The sequence below is a fragment of the Passer domesticus genome, chromosome 4, assembly GCF_036417665.1.
Source record: "Passer domesticus isolate bPasDom1 chromosome 4, bPasDom1.hap1, whole genome shotgun sequence".
NCBI lineage: Eukaryota > Metazoa > Chordata > Aves > Passeriformes > Passeridae > Passer > Passer domesticus.
The window spans coordinates 32,269,749-32,292,358 of NC_087477.1; the positions used below are offsets into that span (position 1 = coordinate 32,269,749).

The 22,610-nt window shown below is 36.3% G+C and overlaps 1 protein-coding gene across 12 annotated transcripts in view; it reads left to right on the forward strand.

Annotated features, from left to right (window-relative positions):
- GRID2 (glutamate ionotropic receptor delta type subunit 2) overlaps nt 1–22,610 on the forward strand; it is an 809,145-nt gene that overhangs the window by 216,666 nt on the left and 569,869 nt on the right. The window contains exon 2 of one of the 12 annotated variants that reach the window (XM_064416957.1): nt 7,043–7,122. The exons of the other annotated variants lie outside the window; for them this stretch is intronic. Coding sequence (XP_064273027.1) covers nt 7,119–7,122 — 4 coding nt within the window. The 5' untranslated portion in view covers nt 7,043–7,118. The remainder of the gene's footprint in view (nt 1–7,042; nt 7,123–22,610) is intronic. 12 annotated transcript variants of the gene reach the window in all.

The following is a 22,610-nucleotide window of genomic DNA, read 5'->3' on the forward strand; positions in this document are numbered from 1 at the left end:
TATTTGTTGGTTTATCCATTTAAGAATCTGGGCTTGGTAATGCTATTTTATAAGGAAAACCACAGAATGGGGGATGCTGATTTACTGAAATTTCTCTATAAAATACACAATGGGATGTGTACAGAGTAGAATATGAGAATGTATGGTGATAGATGTTTTAAGAAATAATTGTGAAAATAAGAAGGTAGTTAGTATGCTGAAGCCTTTTATTTATCTTCATTCAATAATAACTGGTCTACGCCATGGAGATAAAGAAAAACAGTGGGGTAAGAGTGAGTTGCAGTCTGTTGTGAGAACACCTCAAAACAGATGTATCTGTTATTAGAGGGGCTGTACCCCTCATTCCTCCTGGGTTTTTTTGGTGTTGACTCTTTATGATCTGGACCCTTATTAGAGAATTAGACTCTCCCCAAAAATAAGAAAAAAAATATTCAAGCACACTTTACATGATGCTGTGTTAGTCAAGTGTTACAGTATGACAGTAAAGTTTGTAAAAATGTCAAATAATAATAAAACAAATTTTGCATTTGGGGAAAAAAGGTAACCGAGGAGAAATGAGATTTGTTCAGTTTTTTGAAAATCCAAAATTGGTTAAAATTACTTCCTTGTGAGTTATAGGCTATCATTTTGGAGGCCTGCAGACTATAATTTCTAGCATCCTGCTGCATGAGGTTTCTGATATTTTTTAAAATTACTTAGTATGTGCTATAGAACACCTCAAATCACTTTGCTTGTATAAAATAAGATGAAATTCAATACTGTATTTCTGCTCCTGAATTTGATCTTGCTCTACTATTTTGTAGAATCTTCAGGAGGAGTTACATTCTTTTGAAAGCTTTTTCCCATTGTGGATAGATCTGGACATATTTATTGCTGAAGTGAAAATACTGAATGCAGCTATTTAATCTGTGGCTTTGTAACTACTGCCTCCTCTTGGATATCTTTCATCAAAGCACAAAGATCTCAAAGCAATTTTCAAGCCAGTGCAATTCCTGCAAGACTCACAAGTTTATCACTGTTCTCAACAGGCAGGGCCCAAACTGATTCAAGAGCTTGCTATAGAACTCCATCACCTGGTATTAATAATATGGACAGAAAGGCATGTTTACTAGACTTAGTTTTATGTTTCTTGAACTAGCAATATTAGCCACGGAGAATAAATGGCACGTGGAAGTTCTGGTAAGAAGCCTAGTTTTTTTAATTGGCTTTGTACTTGACACAAAAGCTAAGGAACAGAAAGGGAGCACCCTTACTGTTTTACATTAATGTTTCTTTCCTTTGATGGAAGTGTTGCTGGTGGTCTAATTCCTGTGTCATTCATTGATATTGGTCTGATATTGGTTTAGCTGCTTCTGAATGCTGGACAGGACTAATGGAAGTGTGTTGCAAGTGTGAAGGTGGGATCTAGGAAAAGGAAGTATAGAAGCTCTTTCTAGCAAAGGACCTAGAAGCAGTTTGTTCTTTGAGACATGGCTAAGAAAATGGTAGTGGTTCAGAAAGTCAGCCCCTAGGCCTTTCTGCTGTAGAGAAACTAAGGATGTGAGAACTAAGGATTTATCAAGAAGTGAAAAGATAGATTCTCTATATTCAGAGTTATGTAGAATGTCAGAAGGGTATCTGTATACCTTTGGTGTAAAATTGACAGTGTAATGATTGCATCGTGTAGTGGTAATTCCAAGTGGGAAGCTTGGGATTTCCTTTGCATAATGCCCACGTGGGAGAGGAAGATGGCATAAAATTAACTCTACCCCAGCCCAAAACAGCACAGTTATAAAAGTGGCTCAGCCAGGAGAGTTCTGACAGCCAGCTGAAAGAGCAAGTTGTGTGTTTAAGCCTAAGGGAGCTTAAATCTCAGTCTTTCTGTGGATGATCTGGAAGAGCAACAGCAGCAAAACAGCTTGCCGTCTTGGCAATGAGAGAACTTGACACATGAGTTGAAAAGCTCCTACTGTAGGAAGAACAGTTAAAGGTTCTTAGACATCAATATTGTACTTGACTCAGTGCTTTAAGGTTTTTTTTAGCAATAATTGATTGTGTCATCTGCATGTACAGGATTCCTAGCGTGGGAGTCAGTAATTCTCTGACAACCAGAGGGAGGAGAGAGCGGGTTTTCCTCAAATTGAATACAGTTGTGGTAAATATCTTACAAAGGTATGATTTAGTCACATTATTGAAGCCACTTCATATAAGATTATTTTAAGTCAGCTGTAAATACTCTATCATGTGAGACCTACTAAAAGTGAGTGAAATCCACCCAGCTTTCAGTTCTCAGGCCAGTCCTACAGTTGTGGTGGATTTCAAATAATTGCCTAAGTCTGCAGTGATGCTGCCATTGGCTCTCATGCCTTGATTGCTCCAATCAAGTTTCTGTGGTGGAATTGAATTATTTATTTCTGATAGTTGTCTTCCAAAGCTGGCATGTGTTTGATCAGAGTTGCCTCTCTGATATCAAAGTGGCTAGAAGAGGCAAGAAGGAAGTACAGTGATTTGAAGGCTATCTGCCCAGGTGCTTTTTAGTAAGAAGAATTTCTAGCTTTGTACCACAGCTGAGCAAGCACCAATACTGGAGAAGTGCTACATCTTATCAAACATTTTAATGGTTTCCAGACCAAAAGCTGTGAAAGCAATCTTCTAAGGTAATGAAGAATGCTTTCTACTAGATACTAGGCATAATTTTCTTCTGATCAGCCTTCCATTGTGGGAAGTGTCAGCCTTTTTCAGTGCTGCATTTACCCTTGTCAAGTCCACAGTCACAAAACTGTAAAAATTAGAGTGATCAATGTTTTTATTAATCTTTTGGAGCTATAGAACCTCAAGATTGAGTGAAGTTAAGGTATCCAGCACAATAATGCCTCCCAAAATTTTTTCTAAAGCCTAATCTCTGCAGAGAAAAATCCAATCAGCCCTGTCATCCTTGGTGTAGTTTATTTTCAGTAATGAAAGTCCTTCCAGTTTGAGACAATCAACAAAGTAGATGAGCTAAAGGCACTTCCTCCCTATACAAATTGGGAAGAAGTGACCAAGTAGTTGCTGCACATTAAGTGCATGTGTTAATTCTACCCAGGGGATGTTGAGATGGCTCTGTCTCGTTGCACATGCTTAGTTTTCCTTTAGCAGCTGGCCTTTAGTATACTTGCTAACCTAATTCTCTAACTCTCAAGGAAAAAAAATAGGAAGGAGACAAGCCCTCACAAATTTCGAAACAGATGTTTTGGTGCAGTGCTTGTAGCTGTCACCAAAGCTTTTACACAGACTCATGTGCTTTTTTTGTTATTGCTGTGAGTTTTTCTGTACATATTTTCATTACATGAAGTGTAAGAGTTTCACATTGCTTAGATGTCATCAGTCTGCATTGGCAATGTTCAAGTACATTGCCAAGAACAATTTATTTCTCCTTATTTTCTAGAAAAGAAAAGAAAAGTTACATGGTAAATTGTTGGCATATATTTCCTTGAATAAGCACTGGAGATCTGTTGACATATCAAATAAAACTGAGTCTGCAGTTACAGATACGACACAGGTGCACTTACTTCACAACCTGTTTGTAGGAGTGTGGAGACAACTAAAAGGACAGGTAATCCCCTGGAATATATTTATTGCACTTGATATGGTGTAGATCTGCAGTTCTTTGATGTGTACTGCAGACTCCTAATTTCAGTGACCTCAGGACTCATTCTAGACATCTGTCTGAATCTAATTCTGGAGGACAGTGTTTGCTTTGATTTTCTTGGTGATTCTGCTCTTGGGGTGATCTTCTTTACTATGTAAAAAACGTTGATATTCTGTGACAGGAACACAATATGTTAATTGTCAATAGAATTGGCGAGACTTAGTTTTTAAAATTAAGTCCTAGGAAAATAAGAATAATGCAAAGAGAGGACTTAAGTTTGCATATTTAATTTTAGGGTTTTTTTGGTTTCTAAGCACATTTTCTACTTTGACTGAAAGAGAATGGGTGGTTATGAACATGTGCACCTTTGTGTATGTGTCTGTATAAATCAGATAAATGTAAATATAAATTGATAACTTTTTATTGCTTGATATACACCTTTAGGCAAATCCTGCTACCTAAGGGGTAGGTAAAAATGCAATCTGAATAGGTGATTTGTGCTACTCACAAGAGCTCAGAAGTGCTAAGTATAGGTGCTGTGTAGGATACCATTTTAGAAAATAATTAGGCCCTTGATCAGATAATAGATTTGATTCTTATCTTGCAATTAAGTGAGATAAAATCATGATTTATTTCTATTAATGCATACTGGCATCCAGGCTGTAAAGTACAGGGAAAAACAGTGAGGCCAGTAGTATCTATCTCAAATACAGCTGTACATAATTAGCTAATTCAGTTGATTCAAAGAGGGTTAAAAATATTATTTCCCACTAATATTATAGGAAGTAGCAGACAGTATAGCATCAAAGATTTAACCACATTTGATATACGTACGTGGGAGGCTTTTCTAAACAGTCTCATAAAACACAATGTCATTGCTATTCCTCTTGCAATATTTGGATTCTCCTTTCAATGTTCAGATCATTAGTAAACTGTGAAGCAATCAAGTAATCAGAGCCCAATTAAATGGCTCATTCCATTCCTGGGCTCAGAGAGGAAAGTGTATGTGTGAAAGTCTGGCTGTTAAATGGAGCCTGAACAACACAGAGCCTGAACAACATAGTGAGTGAAATCTTTATGAAGAATACAAGGTAGTGAAAAAGAGAGATGTGTCAGCTGACCATGAAAAAAACAAGTGCAAGCTTGTTTAAGTTTGTTTTTTTTATTTTTTCATATCAATATAACAAAGCAAACAGTCTGTAGTTTTAGTAGTAGATTTAGGACTTTCTATTGTGTGTAAAGAGACCAAAAGAGAAGTGAAATTTAGAAATATGCAGTCATCCATAGTTGATAAGGTTGACTTCTACCTTGTATTTTTTTATTAGACCTATGTCTTATATTTCCTCCTCTGACTTGTAGACCTTTCCAGTCTACATCTGAATATGTACTTGAGTATTAATCTGTGTGCTGGTTAAAAATCAGATTGAGAATGCTATAAAGGAGAAAGAGATCCTGAAAGAATTAACCCTTAACTCAGGTCTTTGGGGCAAGATTGATTTTTGTACTGTGATTAGGAAGCAGTTTTTCCAAGAATGACAGGCCCGAGATGGAGGTGGATTGCTTTAGTTTAAGAGAGCAGAAGTGTAGTGCAGTTAGGGTTCCTGAGACCAAGAGAGAATTCAAGCACAAAAGATGGAAATATATCTACATTATATCTCTGTAGGTAAAATATGACTGCAGACCTAAAAATGAAGTAGAGAGACTTAACTAAAAAAATGAATTCTGGAGGTTAGACATTGTCCAAGAGAAGGCAAGAGAGTTACTATTTTGTCCATAATCAACTCTCTGTGGAAGGGTTTGGTTGAAATAGATCATCTTTGAAAAGAAATTTTCCCAACAACTTTTCAGGCATGATAGAAAATTCTTTGAAACCATTAAATTTTTATTCCAAAGAAGGGACTAACAATGGTAGTCATGAGCTTATTTTCTTTGATTGTATTGAATTTTATATTTCTCTCTAAAGGATTAAAAAGAAATCTGTCAAACATTAGCAACTCCACCTAATTTTCCAAGCCAACAGCATAACCTCCCCTACAATTTAAATTTTTAAACCCCATCAAGTTATGTGAAGAGCTAGAAAAATTAGAAGCCAAAAGAATACTTTATCATCTCTTTGGCTTAGCAGAAGGATGTTAAAGTGGTCAGAGGTGATATGTGCCCAGAGAGTTTTAGCAGCTTCTCAGTAGTTCCTTGTAACAACGGACATCCTTTCAGCACCAATCTGCTTTTTGCCATGGTAATTTTCAACATTTGCCTGAGTACTGAAGAGCTTAAGAATATGATTCTTGTCTCATATCAATGCCTGCTTTTTTTCCCTTTCTTTTTTCAGTTCTTTTATTTTTTTCTTGTTTAAAGCACATTCTTTTTATTCTTTTGAGAATAGTACTATACACCAGAAATCATACACAGTTTTTTAATCACAACTCCTGCATTTAAACAGGGTTGAATTTCCTTAACATCCTAAGTAGCCATTAAGTATAATAACTTATCCTGAGGATTCTGTGCGCTTCCTGATGTGACTCCTTGTGTTTCTAACTAGTGACCTTGGTGTTGTGACCATCCCTGAAGCTGTGTCTTTGACATGATAGTGAATTTCTAATCAGATAATTTTTATTCATGCACAAGTGGTGCCTTACAGTATGCATAAAACCCAATAATAGCAGCAGGGGAGAATTATTGTTATGCTGAAAAAGAAAATCTTTGGTATGAAATTGGCTCCTAGGTGTTCAGTGGTGCTTGGATGGACGTCCTGCTCATTTTAAAGAGGTAGTAAGAGGCATTAAGATTCTCAGTAGAGGTTGCTAATAAAAAAGTGTCTGTAGAACAAGCAATGAAACTACGGAACTATGTCTTAGTATTTCTAGTAGTATGGACCTATGGTCAGATTTTTCCTAAAGTATTGGGCTGCAAAATAGAAAGGACGTGACTTTGAGCTGAAAGTGGTAATGACTTCTTAAAGTCAAACAACTCTTACTACAGGCTCCTACATGGAATCACTGCTCAGCTTTTTAAAATACTGTTTCTAGAGTGTTTGAGATCCAGATGATACAGATGATCCATCTGTCTAAGAACTTGAAATTAGTGGATAGATTGATCGATCTATTTTCATCAATCATTAACTTTAAAAAAGCCAAGTAAAATGTAGAAAACCTGATAGATCTCATTTTCTGTCTTGTAAGCATTTAAAAAATTCTTATAAATCTTCCTGTTGAGTAATTTCTAACCAAATGGTTAGAACTGTGTTGGACACAGTCTTCCAGCATTATCTGGAAATAAATGGGTTTTAAGCTGGGGTCAAATATGGCTTTTTAACTTGCTACAATATTTTATGCCTGAGTTAGTCAATCTCTGTGCCTCCTTCCTACAAATATCTCAAGTTGTACCATACAGTTTAAAAAAACCCTCTCCATTTTCACTTCTGGGTACAATCAGCCTCACCTGTGGAAAAACTAATCTGGGACTGGGTGGTGGATTCAGTCAGAACTCGGAACCATTTAAGAAAAGCTCAATGAGTGAGTAAAATGGGATGTGTGGGTACTAGCGGAACGTGGGAGGGGAGGATAAGGCACCCGTTTCCTGAAAGGGGAGGCAGAGCGACCCAAGCTTTTCTGTAGCTTTGAAGACAGAAGAGGAAGTTATGGTGTTTGTAAAAGAGTTTGTAGCAATTGTTTTGATTTAAAGAGAAGTTGGAAAATACTCTCACCACAGCTTTTTCATATAGTTAAATAGGATTTATATGAGTCATCAATGATGGTGTTACAATTAAACCACAAGGGTGTTTTCTCTAGTTCTTTTCTCATCATTAGTAATTAGCATGATATTTGGCTGTCAATATAAATCATCTCCTCACTAATTAGCACTCTGGTGTGATTTGTTAACTGAAGCTCAAGAAATAGAGCTGTGTGTGACTAATCCCAAAATGCAGCTCTGCTCAGAAAGCAGGCCTGCATCAGAGTTTATTCTGGTGGTAGAAGAAACAGGTTAGTTCAGAGAGAAAATGGTTTTGGGGCTACGACTCCAAATGTTCAGTCTACTCTAATGGAAATCTGAGGCAAAGCTGTACTGATTTTGCGATCTTTGAAAATCAATGGAGTGCTTAAGAATCTTAACCTTAGATATTAGCAATTTTTTTCTTTTACCAACAACTGACTGTAGTGATGAGGTTCCAATATGAGTATCTACTTTGTGTGCATTATGTTAATATGCACATTCATGGGATTCCAGAGGCATCGGGAAGAGCAATCATCTGTTTGTCTTCAGGTTTGAACTTTCCCCGAGAGACAGAAATTTCAGTGTCATGTATTTGCAATTCAGTTTATAACAAGCCTATACTGCTTCTTCTGTTGAGGAAACTATTTGTAACCCAGTTCTTTCCCTCCTTGGAGTTTCAGAGTAAACAGTCTTCTGCAGGGATGGCTTCTCTGAGATTTGAGCTGCACGTTATTTCTTATCTTGTTGCATATGCTGCTATGTTGTGTGTTGCTCTGTTCTCTGGTGACAGGGCTGAGAGCACAGACTTGGTAATGAACCCTTGACGACAGCAGGGGGGAAAACAGTGGAGATAAACAAATGTCAAAAATTGTACCTAAACTATAAATTTTTCAGCTTCTTAATTGTTCAGATCTGAATCTCTCACCCTTTGGGAACAAGTGCTTTCACTTATTATCCAATTGTCACAAAATGTTATTGCTACTGATGTGTCTGAGTGCACAGCAAAGCCTGTGAGGCCCAGGTGCCAGACTAAAAGAGAGTGCAAGGGAAGGAGCCAACTCTTCTGGATTATCTGGTTGTGGGATCTTGTTTTTATATCTCACATCACCTTCTGTGCCCATGATAATACATTCCTGCTTCTGCAGAAGACAAATATGACTTAAAAAGTTGTAAGGAATAGGTATTTCAAAACTAACCAGCTTCTTAGCAGCAACAATTAGCCTTTTTCTGCATAACTAGAGAAGTTCCCCCATGCCCATGGTGTCATAAGGCTATGGACCAAAAAAGAAATGAGTAATTGGTGTTAGCTGTGTTGTTAAGGAGGGCTCTCAAAATGAGAGGTGTAATGGGGTGTTGACTTAAACACAGCAGAGTGATAAATTTCACTTGTCCTGTAAAAGTGTTGAACCCTTGTTTCTGTTCTTTCACTTAAAGCAAGATAGGAAGAATTTTTGCAATGCAATTAGAAAAGGTAGTGCAGCATTTTGGGCAAAAAGGAGCAATTTCCTTGAACGGTGGCCAGATTGCTCAGAGTGTACTAATGGAACTGGGTAATAAATGAATACAAAATTACCTGTGCTGCAAAAAATGCCTCTTTTTTTAACAAAGCAGGAAATAAATTCCTAAAAAATTAATTCAGTAAATTGTTCATCCCAAATGCTTTTTCCATTTCCATATTGTTTATTTATATAGATCACATAGAGCTATGTGATTTCCAAATTCCATTATTTTATTTAACAAATTTTTTGCATTTTCTGAAAGCACAACAAAACAGATGAACATAAAACAGTTGATTCTGAATTGTCAAAATAGTAATATTTAGCTGAATGAGAAATAATTTTTATTTAGCTAACTTTTCAAATGGCTAATGAATACTTAAGCATGATTATCTTAACAGACCAATTGGGTTTAAAACCTGGAATTTCATGATAAGGGAAGTAAAAATTCTTTTGAATTTTAGTGTCCAGGCTGTCTATGGTGTCTGTAGGAGTTAAGTGTCATTCTTGTTTTATGGATTGTTGTGTTGGACTCTGCCTTCTCTTCAAGGATAGTAGAAGGATAGTAAAGACTATAACAGAAAAGTTAATATTCATGGAAAGACAGCTAAAGGTAAATCAGCGTTTTTATACAGTATGTGAAACAATATATCAGTTGCTAGTAGCAACTGTGGTAAAATACTTTCCCTTGTAACTCCCACTTTTCACACATCTACAGTTTTCCTTAACATTCCCTTTCTAATATAAAATTTTGTGTAGAATTCCTTCTCAGTCAATACCCAAACAAAATAAAATGTGGGAAATACTTTCTATTTTTTTCTTTTCTTGACCAAGGGTTTTTTTTTTTAATAAAACCATGAGAGAATTATCAATTGACTTGTATTATTAATTGAAGGTATTTAATTTTTCCGGTATAAATCTTAGATATAATTGGAAGCTTTGAGTGATCATATGGAAATTGAATTAGATTTTTTCTTTGAAATAGCTTCATGGTACTGAGAACATTATTATATGAATTTTGTGGGAGCTTTTTCATCTTTCATCAGATCAAATCATTATATGTTAGTCTTGGATGTTTTAATGGCTCTCTAAAGATTTTGTAAATATCCTCTAAGTATTTGGATTGCGTGAATACGTTTATTTCTAAGGGTTTTTCCCTCTGAGTGATTTTGGGGTAAGGGAGGCAGGGATAAATCACTCTGGTTATTGTCAGACTTGTGCTCCTGGTTGGTTCTGTCGGTGCCCAGCAAATGAATGTTTCAGGAGCACTCTGTACCTTCAACCCTAAGAAGACTTTATATTGTAAATCCGTAATTAGTAGGGTTGGAAACAACCTGAGGAGGTCAGGAACTCATTCCTCCTGAATTCTAACACAAAATGTGTTAACATGTCTGTGTTAGGAAGATCAAGTGAGATGTTAATAAATAAATAAATACAAATAAAAAACTAACATGAGGGGAATTCAATTTGAATATTCTTAAAAGCCAATGAAAACTCCTTAATGTTTTCTTCAGAAATTAGTGAAACCGAAAATGTTTTCCTTCACACAATGGCTGTTTTTTCTTCTCCAAGATGAATCTTATTTTTAAAGAATCTGTGTGCTTCAAGTGCATAACAGCATAAGTACAAATTAAGGCAGGTCCTAGGGAAGCTTTATTCACTCTGGTCTTGGTGACAGAACAGTGGGACAGCATCTCCCCCTCTGTGTCCCTTGTCGTCTTCCAAGTGGTTGCAGAGACTCAGCCTGCAAAAAAAGAGGCAGGTGGAAGGGAAAACACTCATTTCAATCTTCAGGCCAGGTGTCCATCCCTGGGAGGGGTGGATTGAAGCAGCGTGCTAGCTGCCATGGTTCAAGGGAGGAACCAGACAGTAAATAATGTGACACTGTGGAGGCTGTAAGAGGGGCCCACCTTGTATTAGTCTGGCTCCTGAGTGGGGAGTTGGAGACCAACTCAGTCTGTTAGCTTTTAGTTTAAAAAGATGTTATTTTAGTGAAATACATTCTTAGCCAGACATCTTCATTCTCAAACATTAATTTTACCACCACAATGTCTTTCCTTTCAATCTTTCCTCACAGATGAGGTTTTGTAAGTCCTATTGTCCTCACTGGTGTACTGATTTGCTGTGTGTTTGGGTTTGTTTGCTTTTTTTTCCTAATTTGTTTTTTCTTCTTTTGAACACACTCCTGCAGCTTCCTCAAGAGCATCACACAGATTAAAAGAATTAACTGATGTCTTTTATGGGCTAAACACCACTCTGCACATCCCAGTGTGATGTTTATCTTTCCTTGTTAAAACATAAGTGTTTACTTACATTGGGTTTGTGACCATTATAATATGTAAATTGTGCTCGGTGAGAAAATATTACCTATCTTGTAATTTTTCATCTTCTCTTATAGAAAATATGCTGCACCAATGGGACAGTATTATTTTAAGGATACATAAGTTTATAATTATGGTAAACAATTAAGAGCTCATATGGCACTTCTGCTTTCAAGAGTAGAGGCTTGCTTTCCTGTGTGTTTTCCTCTGCTTTTATCATAGGAAATTACACTGCTTTTGTAGTGGCTCCCATCCCAGACTTCACATATTTTACAAACATTAATGAGGAAACCTCGGCACTGAATTTTTACATAGAGATTCTCGGCCCTTAGGGGAAATGGTTTCTTTATTATGAGTACAAACAGGTCAAACAATTTCCTGTATGTTGTCTGGCATTAGTCGGTGATCTATAAAGTTTAGCATCATTTTTATTCCCAGTGAAGCTAATGAGATTAGTCATAGAAAGCAGTCTTTCCTAGCTGAAATTATCATACCTCAGTGAGGGCTTGTCTAGCAAGTGAAATGCAACTACAGAGGCTTGTGTGATTATCATCTTGCTACTGTTAATTACAGAAGTCATTAGTAATGTCTGGCTTTCAGAAGCCATGTTCTGTTTTTCTTGGATTAGTAAAGAAAATAAGGTATTAACAAGCTAAAAAATCAATTTTCTCAAAAATGGTTCTGAAAGGTAATTTTGGTGTTTTTTTTTTTTTTCTTGAGAACTGTGGGAGGATTTCTCAAAAACTCCTGTGGGAGGAGTTCCATTATGCTTGTTTTGGGTTTCATTTGTTGAGGGTGTTTTGTTTGCTTTTTTTTGAGGTGTTTGGTGTGGGTTGGTTTTGTACTCCTCTAGTTATGTCAGTTTGGAAGTATGAAATGCCATTGTGTCGCAGCTAATGTACCAAATAACTTCCATAGGCTTCCAAATAACTTCCATTTCATCTGGGAAAATCAAAAAGTTTTTCTGTCAGAAATATAAAATTTCTTCTAATCTTTCCACTCTTATGTACTGCAATCTCTCTTACCTCAAAAATGTGGAATTGATAGCAGATCTATTGTGTCTTTATGTGTTATTTGTATCATTAGAATTTTATTCATACAGAACTGGTTTCTACTGTTTGAGTAGTGCAAAAAGCAGTAGGTATTGAACCTATATTAATTTGTATTTTTTTTTTAAAATTGCTTTGTGCATTAAATCTAGCCAAAAAAAGATGCAAAAGTCTTCGTTTGTGTCAGAGTTGTAGCTGTAGGCTTTCTGTAGTCAGTTGAGAATGGTCCATTTGGCAGAGAAAGTGAAATCTTCTGGATGTCATCTTGGGGGTCACAGCAGCATTTCTTCAGATGCATTTTTTTATCAACATAACAGTGATTCGTGCAGTGAAAGGGAACAGTGAATTGAAACAATAGATTACATTTTAATAATGCTTGACCCTAAATGCACCAGGGAGATGTTTCTTGCTCAGTGAAGTATGACACTCTGATCGCAGTCTTTTCTTTGATTTAGAGAGCTGTGGCACTGACATAGGACTGTCATTTGACTACTTGGAATGAAAGTTCTGGAAATGCAAATCCAGCAAAATATAAGTGGTAGCAAAAGCCTGCCTATTTGGACTGCTTGCACTTACTTATAATCAAGTTTTCCCATGAGGTGGATTTTAACTTTCTCAGATTTCCTTATGTAATGTTTTAATTCAGGCCTTAATGGTTGTTCGTGTTGAAAAATGTTATTTTACTTTTGTTATTTAATGGCATAAATCCTGTATGTAGTCTGTGTTTTTCTATACTAGATCCAGTTCAAGTACCTGGGGAGGGTGATGCCCTGTGCTATTCACAGTCTAGGCAAGTTTAGGGGAAAAAAAACCATTCAAGACATAACTGGAAAGAAGATATTGTTCCCTAGTCCACCTCCGTCCATGAGTGCAGTCATGTAATTCTCCAAGTTGCTCGTTATTATCCAGTTGAAAGGGGTTGCTGAAACAATTGAACAGTGAAATGCAATGCTAAGAAATATTTGAAAATGTATTATACATTTGAATTTTGACAGTGCCCTTTTATTTGCAGCAGGTTTATTCTGAAAGACACAACTCTGTCCACAGTGTAATAGAAAAAATGTTTGCTTCTAGATAATTGCATTTTTCATATACTATGTGCTATGATAAAATTACTCAAATGAGGACTTACTTTTAAATTGAGAATATCAAATGCCACAGATTTCCTAGTCTTAGGAATTATTTGAAAATTTGGCAAAATTTGATAAATTGCAAAAGATGCTAAATGTTATTTAGTCTTCAGTGTAGGACACTGTGAATGAAGTGAGGTATACCAAGGTTGAGTTACTTTTGTGCATTTGCAGTTGGGACCCTAAACCACTTCTTCAACTACTATCAAAAAACCAGAAGAGTAGTAATGCCATTTTGGTATGCTAGCTGGAGAGTTCCCATTTCCTCTTTGGTGATTTTGGAAATTGTAATGATAAATTATCCTGCCTGTTTTGAACACTGTTTGTTTTCCAATATTTTGAAGATTAGCTGTAGAAAACAGGCTTTCTTAGCTGAAAAATTTCCATCTGAAGAGTTGGTTGAGGTGATGCATTCATGGAAATTTCCACTATGTTGTGTGCTGTTAGGCTTCCCACATTTTATAGTAAGAAGTTAGGCAGCTTGCGTAAAAAGGTAAGTTTTTCCTTTATTTCCTTACTTTTGTGGAATTTAGGTTGTCTGTTAGTAAATAATATGAAAGCTGATTTAATTCTAAAGCTGGCTCTACATCAAACCCTTTTAGGGAATTGTTTTTAAAAGTCAAGACATTTAAAGAACAGCGAGAAACCTAGCATAATAGGTTTGTACAAGAGAGAATAGCTGATATGTACAGCCAATATCAAAATACCTGATTTGCTGAAAGAATCACTGCTAAAACACCTTGAAACAAATTTCACCGTCTCTATACTTCCAGCAAACGAAAGTGATCTGCTAAGGTGGAGAAAATAACCAAGGGAACAATAATTTTACACTGATTCTTATATGTAGTGAGAATAGAGCTCAGTCTGAAAGAAGTTCATTAAAATGAGGCTGTTCTGAAAACACCTTAGAAACACAATATTGGAAAGGATCACCGGTCCAGTGACTATCATCTTTCTGACTGTAAGTAAGAAAAGGAATGATGGCAGAAGATTGAAGGCAATGAAGATTGAAAAGTAGCTTTCTGTCAAATAATAAAATAATTAGAATGAAGTTATTTAATGGATAGTCTCAAAAAAGTTTTTTAAAGAGACAATATCTAAACCACAACACAATTATTTTGATGTAAAATGCAGATATTAACTGCGATAAGGAAAAATGTAGTTTTGTTAGAGATTGCTAAAATCGGAAGACAACTGTACTGTAAGTGGTAATTGCACTGTCTTGGCAATGGCATGTATAAAGGGTGACAAAAACAGACAAAATTAAGAAGATGGATTAAGTTCCAGTGAATAAAAGGCACTAAAAGGCCATAAAAATCTCCTGTTCATCATAGCAGGTGTGAAAAGTAAACAAAGAAAAATTATAATTTCATTTATTGAGGAAGAGAAAATGATTAATAGTTGATATGGAGCTAAAGGTCTATTTTCTTCTGTGTTCCAGGCCTTCTAAAAAGCAAGTTACTTATGGCAATCGAACATGATAAAGTCAAGAGTATAAAGAGTACATAGACCAGTACAGGAAAAGCATGAATCAGAGAATATTTACCCCATTTTGGTGTATTTAAGTAATTTGTGTTTGATGAGGTTTACCTACAATCCCTCAGGAGCTAACTGGATCAATGGCTCAGAAACTGGCAGTGTTTATCTCTGAGAGCTCATAGAGAGTGGGTTGGCCCCAGAGGGCTGAAGAAGGGCAAACAGAGTAATTAATCTTTCAAAAGAGGAAAAGCAAGCATGACTGATAGTACAGTTTCTTTCTCCTTACTCCAAGAGTTGAAAAGAAGGTAGAGAAAAATTGCAAACAACCAGCTCTTAAGAATCTAAACAAGAATAAGCCAATGTGAGTTCCCAAAGGAAAAAAAAAAAGTCAAGCCAATGTGACTTCCTTGTGTGTAGGGAAATTTTCTAGCACATGTGGTGTAGTGAGTTCTTTAGTAGTCTTACAAATGACTGTTGAAAAAGTAAGTAGTAAATAATGCAAATGTATGATCATTAGATGATACTTCTGCCTTACTCTGCCTAGAGTATTCATCAATAGTTCTCTCTGATTCTGTTAAGAAACAGCAATCACAATCCTAAACATTGTAAAATTATATTTTGAAAATGATTGAGACTATCCAAGATCAACTCCTTATAAATTTAAAAAAAAATAAAAATCCGTTCTGTGGTTGTGACTCTAGAATGAGACAAACTGTTAGGGAGGCTTTTTGGAAAAGTTATGAAGAACAAGGAAGTTTTGGTAGTATTTTAGTATAATCACATTTCCACTACATAAATAACACATATTTTGCTAAATTAATTTGTTTTAGTTTGGCACCCGTTCCAGTAATCGGCTCCTGAAAGGGTTATATGAAACTTGTTAAGCTTTGTTTTACAACTGCCTTCATTCATATATGTGGGCATTCAATCAGGCCTTTTGTCCTGTTCTCTCTCAAGCTCTTATATTCTGTCCTGCAGTTAACTACTTCACATTCTGGATACTTCATTTCTTGTAATAAGTTTTGGCTGTGTTTAGGGCTGTGGTAACCTTTTGCAGTAGTTAGCCATAGGCCAGTGCTGGCTGTCATTCCTAATGTCGATGTCTCTTTCTTTGCTAAGTTATTTATATTCAGATTGTTGCTGTAAAGGTAACTGATTTTTTTTTTTTTTGGCTAATGTTTATCAGTATTGCAAGAGAAATATTATCCACTTGGAAGAACATTTCTCAAGCAGTCTTATAGGTTTGACAGTTCCAAAGAAGTCTGGTACTGAGATTGGCAGTCACTGTGCAAGAAAGACTGACCTCAGGAGGCTAAAACCCCTATAGCTATTTTTAAAGTTTTCAGAAGATTCTTTTGCACTAAGGAAATTCTGCCTGGATGTTTGTTTAAATGGATTTTCCAGCAGGAATAAACCTTTAAAGCTTTCAAATGACAGTGGGGGCTTTCTCCTTTGGGAGGCAGAATTCAAGATAGCTTTTGTTGGAAAGCCCATTTTGAAGATTAGGAACATTCATTTCATAAGTCAAAATAAGGCTCTTGCAATTGGAGTGACCATAGGGAATTTTTTCTTCCTGTGCTTTTGCTCACAGCCAGGAGAACATCCAGAACTGTTGTGTAAATGAGTAGGGAATCTGGATCACTAGTCAGTATTTCACCTATGTGACTAGTTGGGGTTTGAAATTTTATTTTCATTTTTACTTTAACACCTGTTGCTATTAACTCAACTAAAATGGTTTAAAAAAGAAAAATCATCTGTCTTATGGCTCCTCTCCCATAAGTGGTAACTGCAGGACCAGTTACTGGAGGATGAACAACAAAGGTGTGATTTCAGATCCCGATTCCATTGACATTACTGGAAGTCTTGCCATGGATGATTTGTCAAGAGAAGAAAAAAATCATTGCTTGCCTTCAGAAGAGACTAATGCTGGTCTTCTGAAAGTATGAACAATAGTTTCGTGTGAGCTAGATCAGGGAAAATAAAAAGCAAAGAAGAATCTTCTCTGAATGGCTCTTAGGTGTTAGTGGCATTTGAAATATTTTTTTACCAGGTCTCGCATCATTTTTCTTGCTTCTGTATTTACATGTAAATGTCTCTCTCTTTTGCTCAGGGAGAATTGTGATTGTAATTTTCACATGAGGTCTGCACATATTCCAGCAGTCATCTGAGGCTTTAGTTGCTTCTGTATGCAACATGCATGTGCTCTTGGTATATCCACCACTTAAATAAGCTTCATGGACTTGTTAATGGCTGAGGAGTCTCACTTATGGATGATCCTGTCTTGTATTGTCAACATGGAACTGGCAGGAATGCTTTGTTTTCCCTTTCTCTCCTGCTTTCTTACATCCCCAAACGTTATATGATTCCAATACTGAAGAATCCTCATTGCTTCCTCAGGAACTATGTTTCAACTTCTAGTGCCACAGTTACAACCTTTGATTGTTCACTGTGTCTTTGGTTTCTATGCTCAGCCTTAAAAGCCCCACAATTAATGACTCTTCATCCTTCTTTCCATTTCAAAATGAGGACATAATCATATGGACAGGTAACTTCTGCTTCATTTTTGAGGGGTTGGGACAGTCATTGAATGACATCTGGGACTGACACTTTTACATGGTTTTATATTTCAGTTGCAGATGATTATCTGGGGTAGCCTCTGATACTGTCCTGTCAACCAGTTTGAAGTAAATTAAATTTATTTGTAATTATCCCCCATTTCTTGTGGAAAGTACCACAATATACTGCATTTTTCAGGGACGAAGGTGAATTTGTCCAGTTCTGCTTTGAGAATTGTGATTCTCTTCCATGATATTAATTATAATATATTTTTTTAATCACCTCAACATTTTAAAACAAAAGGGATGGTGAAAAAGTAGAGAATGAAATAAAGGGGTGTATAATTTATTCACCAAACCTGAGACTCTGAGTTACCTGAAAGGATTTAAAAGTGGACACTTATAAACTGACAGAACAAGAAGGTATTGAGAGCAATAAAATATTGAAAGAATTAACTCTGAAGTATAAGTTACTGACAACCTGAATTAGAACCATTAGTTCCTTCTTCCACAGCCTTTGGTTACCCGGCCCTTGAATTTGAAGTGACACTGATAATGGCTGCTTGATGCTGCTTGAGTTCTGCCTTGCTCTGTGGAAGAGGTGTCTCCTCCTACTGTATTAATTTAGCATGCTTCACCAAGAGAAAAGCTGCCAGGCTTTACTTAATTTACTTTGGTTCTCCTTCAGAGAGTTCGTATTCTTTGCATTTTAAGTTCCCTCGATAATAGGATGTTTCCGGCTTGAAGTTGCATGGCACCTTGCCATGCCATTTTGTGCCAGCACAATTCTGCATTCTGAGCTGCTCAGTCAAGGTTGCAACATCCTGATATTATTGCCACAATAAAAAAAGAGGATGGAAGCAGAAAACTTGGTTCGTAGATAATGGAAGTTCTTTAAGGAATTGACATCACACACATCGATCATATCACTGATTGACATTACCTACATTGATCAGTCATTGATTATAGAGAGAGGCTGGAGTTCATCTTTGTTTCCTTCCAGCCTAAACCGTTCCATGATTCTATGATTGTCTGCCTTTGGGGATCATAGTTTTGGGCACTACAATATAAAAAAGGCATTAAGCTATTAGAGTCCAAAGGAGGACCATAAGGACTGTGAAGGGATGTCCAGGCAAGATGTATTTCAACCTCAAGACAGGGTCATCAAGGGAGAAAACTAAAATATCTGAGATAAGGCCAACATAAAGAAGGGGAAAAAATTCAAATAATAGCTGATCCATAGTCTGTCATCCAAACTGAATAGATATTTTCAGTCTCATGAATATGTTCTTTGTAAGTCTTAAACAGTACTAAATCAGTCATGAAGATTATAAATTGAGAAAGTGAAATGCACTAATGCAGTATTTTAAATTTTCATACCCTTTTGAGTACTTATGTGACCTTTACAAGATAGAATAAGCTTATTAGGTTGAGTATCCACAATTCAACACTTGGATCAACCTCCAGGACTAATGAGAGAAAGAGGAAGTGAAATTTGGATGCAATTAACTGTTAACTTGGCATTTGTGTGCTCCCTATGCATTCAGATATTTCTAGTTGGCTTCTGTAGAAGCACAGTCATGTCTACTGAGTTTCTAGTTGAGCACCTTGTAGCTTTGTTCTGCAGATGAAATGGTTATGGATTGGAGGAGACGTTATCATTAGAGGATAACCCGGTATTGCCCTGAACTTTCCTGGTCTCGTTTAGTACAAAGGAGGTAAAAAAGAGCCCTGTGTTTTTAAATCAAGGCATCTGACCTGTAGTTCACTGGTGGTGAAGCTCTGCAGATGGAAAAGAGGTTTTGATTTTAATGTGAATCAGCATCTAGGTTATGAACCAATATCTGTGAATTGTGCAATTCCTTAATATCTGTGGTTAAATTTATGATATTGCTGGGATTGTGGTAGCTTCTAGAAACAGGAAAGTGGCAGGTTAACAATCACTGTAACTTGCTCAAGAGCAGTTGATCAACATAATAACACAGTGTCTGTGAAATGAATCATAGTACTTAGCCTTACTCATTGTGAGATATTATTGGTTATCACTGGGTCTTTAATATTTACATACTCTCAATTTTACTTGTTGCCATGATATTCTGATACTTCAAATTCTGTCAAGCATTTTTGAGGGGTTTACTGAAGTGTCACACGTGGTTCATTAATTGTTTCTGTTTCTCTTCTTGGCCAAGATCATAACTAAAAAGAAAAATACGTAGAGTAAGTATGTCCAGGTTTTCTAGATGTGAACAGAGGCAACAGCTGTGACCATCTCAGTTTATCTGCGATGGGTGCATTTATACAACTTTGTTAGTTGGTATTCTCTTCACACTTTATGTCCATTTAAATATTAGACTTTGTATGCAATTAAAAATCTGAATAGTGGACCATCTTAGTGTTGTGACAGAACAAGTGTGGAGTTTGTCTGTGTTTTGTACCATCCAAAGCTACAGATGTAGCTATAGACTAGCACAAACAGCAGTGTATTGCCGGAAGTTAAAAGCTGGTGATGATGAATGTGATGTGCTATTTGGTATTACTGAGTTCTTGAGAGAGAATAAAATGCTACTTAAGTATCTCTGATTGCCAAGGCTTCTGTTTTGTTGGGAAGTGCTGTGTGCTCTGAGTGGATAGCCTAATATTTGCCATGTTGGAGGATGTTGAGTGGAGAGGACTCTAGCAATGCTAAGTAAGAATATCTGTATCACTTGTAGACCCCATGCACTCAGCTGTGTGTTTATCTTCTCATTTTTCAGCTTCAAGTTTTCCACACTAGAAGACTTGGGGATTTTTCAGACTTCATTTTATTATAATGCTGATCACATGTAAATATCTTCATTACACTGTGCACAGAATAATATTCTTTTGGAATTGCAGTTCATTCTACAAAGAGGAAGCAAGTCAAAATTTTGGCCCAACATCTGGTTTAGTTGAGTCATGCAAAGTGTTGTGAACAAACGGTGTCATTAATTTCACTTGCAAGTTTAGGGCAGCAGAAGAAATAGATCTACAGATTATAAATAAGCTACAAATAGTTTACAGTTCACCATCATGGTTTCTCCATTCTTCCACATAGTGCAATCCTTTCAGAGCAAAGATATTTTAGCATGTGGGTGATTTCAATTAAGTATTTATTGCTCAGAAGATGGTTGGCTTGCTGATACTGTGCTTTGTCTTTGCTAACAGTAATGAAAAGCTTATGGTTGCTAGATATTTGCTAGATAAACCCACATGTTTAATAATGCTGGGGTTTTCTGGTCGTTTGTTGGTGGGTTTGGAGTAGGTCTTTCTGGGTGGTGGATTTTAGTGGCTAGCCATATATCTGGCCTGCAGAGCTCATAGGTTTCAAGTGAGGCTTACAGGCTTCAATTATTTTCTTTTTCCAGTATGTTATATTCTGGCCTTGGTGTCATCCAGTTGCAAAGGGAAGGTAGCCTTGTGTAGAGAAAGGAGACAAAGACATTTTCAGATTCCTTCTTTGAGTAGGCGTCCTAAAATTTTTAGGTGAACTGTCGAATAGAGACATCTGTCAGAATTAAGATACAGCTTTAAAGGAGAAGAATCTTGGCTTAAACTTGAGAGCTATTTTCAATCCCTAAGGAAATCAGTTTATTTTATTTTGTATTTCAATGTTACCCCATGGGTTGCATTTCTTAAAAGCACATTCTCTGAAGAAGTTTTTTCTTAATGCAAATGCAATGATGATAAAATAGGATGTGGCTCTTTAAAGCAATGATAATATATGACATATTAGGCATTCTCATTGGTTTTTCTTGTTGTCTATGTAAGTTTTCTTTAGATGTTGTTGCTGATTGCTTTCTACGTGTTCTGAAACACCCAGAGCCCTGAAAAATACTGTTTTGTACTCAAGTTGAAAACTAATCCTAACTGTTACCAAATTATTTGGTCATTTCCTAAGAAATGCAGAAACTGCAATTAAAAGTATAAAGTAAAATAAATTACTAAATCTGGGGTTTCATAAGAGCTTGTTGAGGGAGAAACAGGAAGTTAAAAAAGGCCCTTTGATGCAGTCATGCACTAAATCTCAGGAGCTAATTCTGTTTGAGCACACCACGCTGAAGCAAATGCTCAGTATTTGGGCAATTTATATCTAGTACAGCTCACAGTAAATGTTTTAGGATGCTTTTGAAATATGCTATTTAAAATCTAAAGGAAATCATTATAGCTAAGCTAATGATCAATTAGCTATAGTTTATTCCTATATTGTTTATTGTTAGATTTATTCAAATTAAATTTTGTTGATGGTCTTCTCAGATACTTTTAATGAAACTCCATATCAAAGTTTTTATAAAATTTTAATCCACATTTAAGGAAATAATTGCGTGTATGTTTTAGTGTAAATTTGAGCAACTGTTGAGAAAGTTGTCTGAAGGAGAGATATGTTGGGTCACAGATATTTCTTATTTTTCATACAGGGTTACATCCATTTCTTCCCTTAGAATTTTTTTTTTCTCTTCTACATATTGAAATCTCACGTTCTCTTTTTCCTCTTTGTTGACCAAGGATTAGGAATGGTTGGGTTCTCATTTCAGCATGAAAGATCTGTTGGTGCTTGAAAAATTTGTGTTATCTGTTCTGTTTCCCTGTCTTCAGCCTGATTCTCTGGAGTTGCTTCAGTCCCTTCAGTGGTGTAAGCGTTTTTCATAGGGTGACCACTAAGATGCTCCAGCCTCTCAGATTCTGTGCCATTACATAATTTGGTGTAAATTAGCTGATAACTTCTCGGTTTAATGTAGTTTTCATTCAGAGCTGCTTTGGGCTGAGTGTTGAAACAACAGAGATGTCTGAGCTAATTTAAGTGTAGGAGAAATCTCTTTCATGCTTCAGGGCCTTCAAGCATATCCTGGACAAGGCCTCAAAACTCCAAGCAAGTGCTGTGTCTTTTTGATCCTGTGATTGTCTATTGCATTGTGGACAAAACCTCTCAATCAAGCCTGCTCCATGGGTGAAAGTATGTTGGAATAATTGACTGATGTGTAGCTTGGCTCTTTATTTTCCTTCTCACATATCCAGCCTCTGTCTCTGCACTCAGATCAAGATTTTGGTTATCATTATATCAACATGTGTCTGTGTGTATATATACAAATATTTATATATACATATATTATGTTAATTACAGTTTGAGGTCTGTAAAATTCAAAATGAAAATTCAAAAATGAAAAGAGGGCTTATATAAAACCTGGGACATTAGTAATTCAAACAAAGCAACGAAACCAGGTCCTTTCTGCCTCTGCCCTGTGC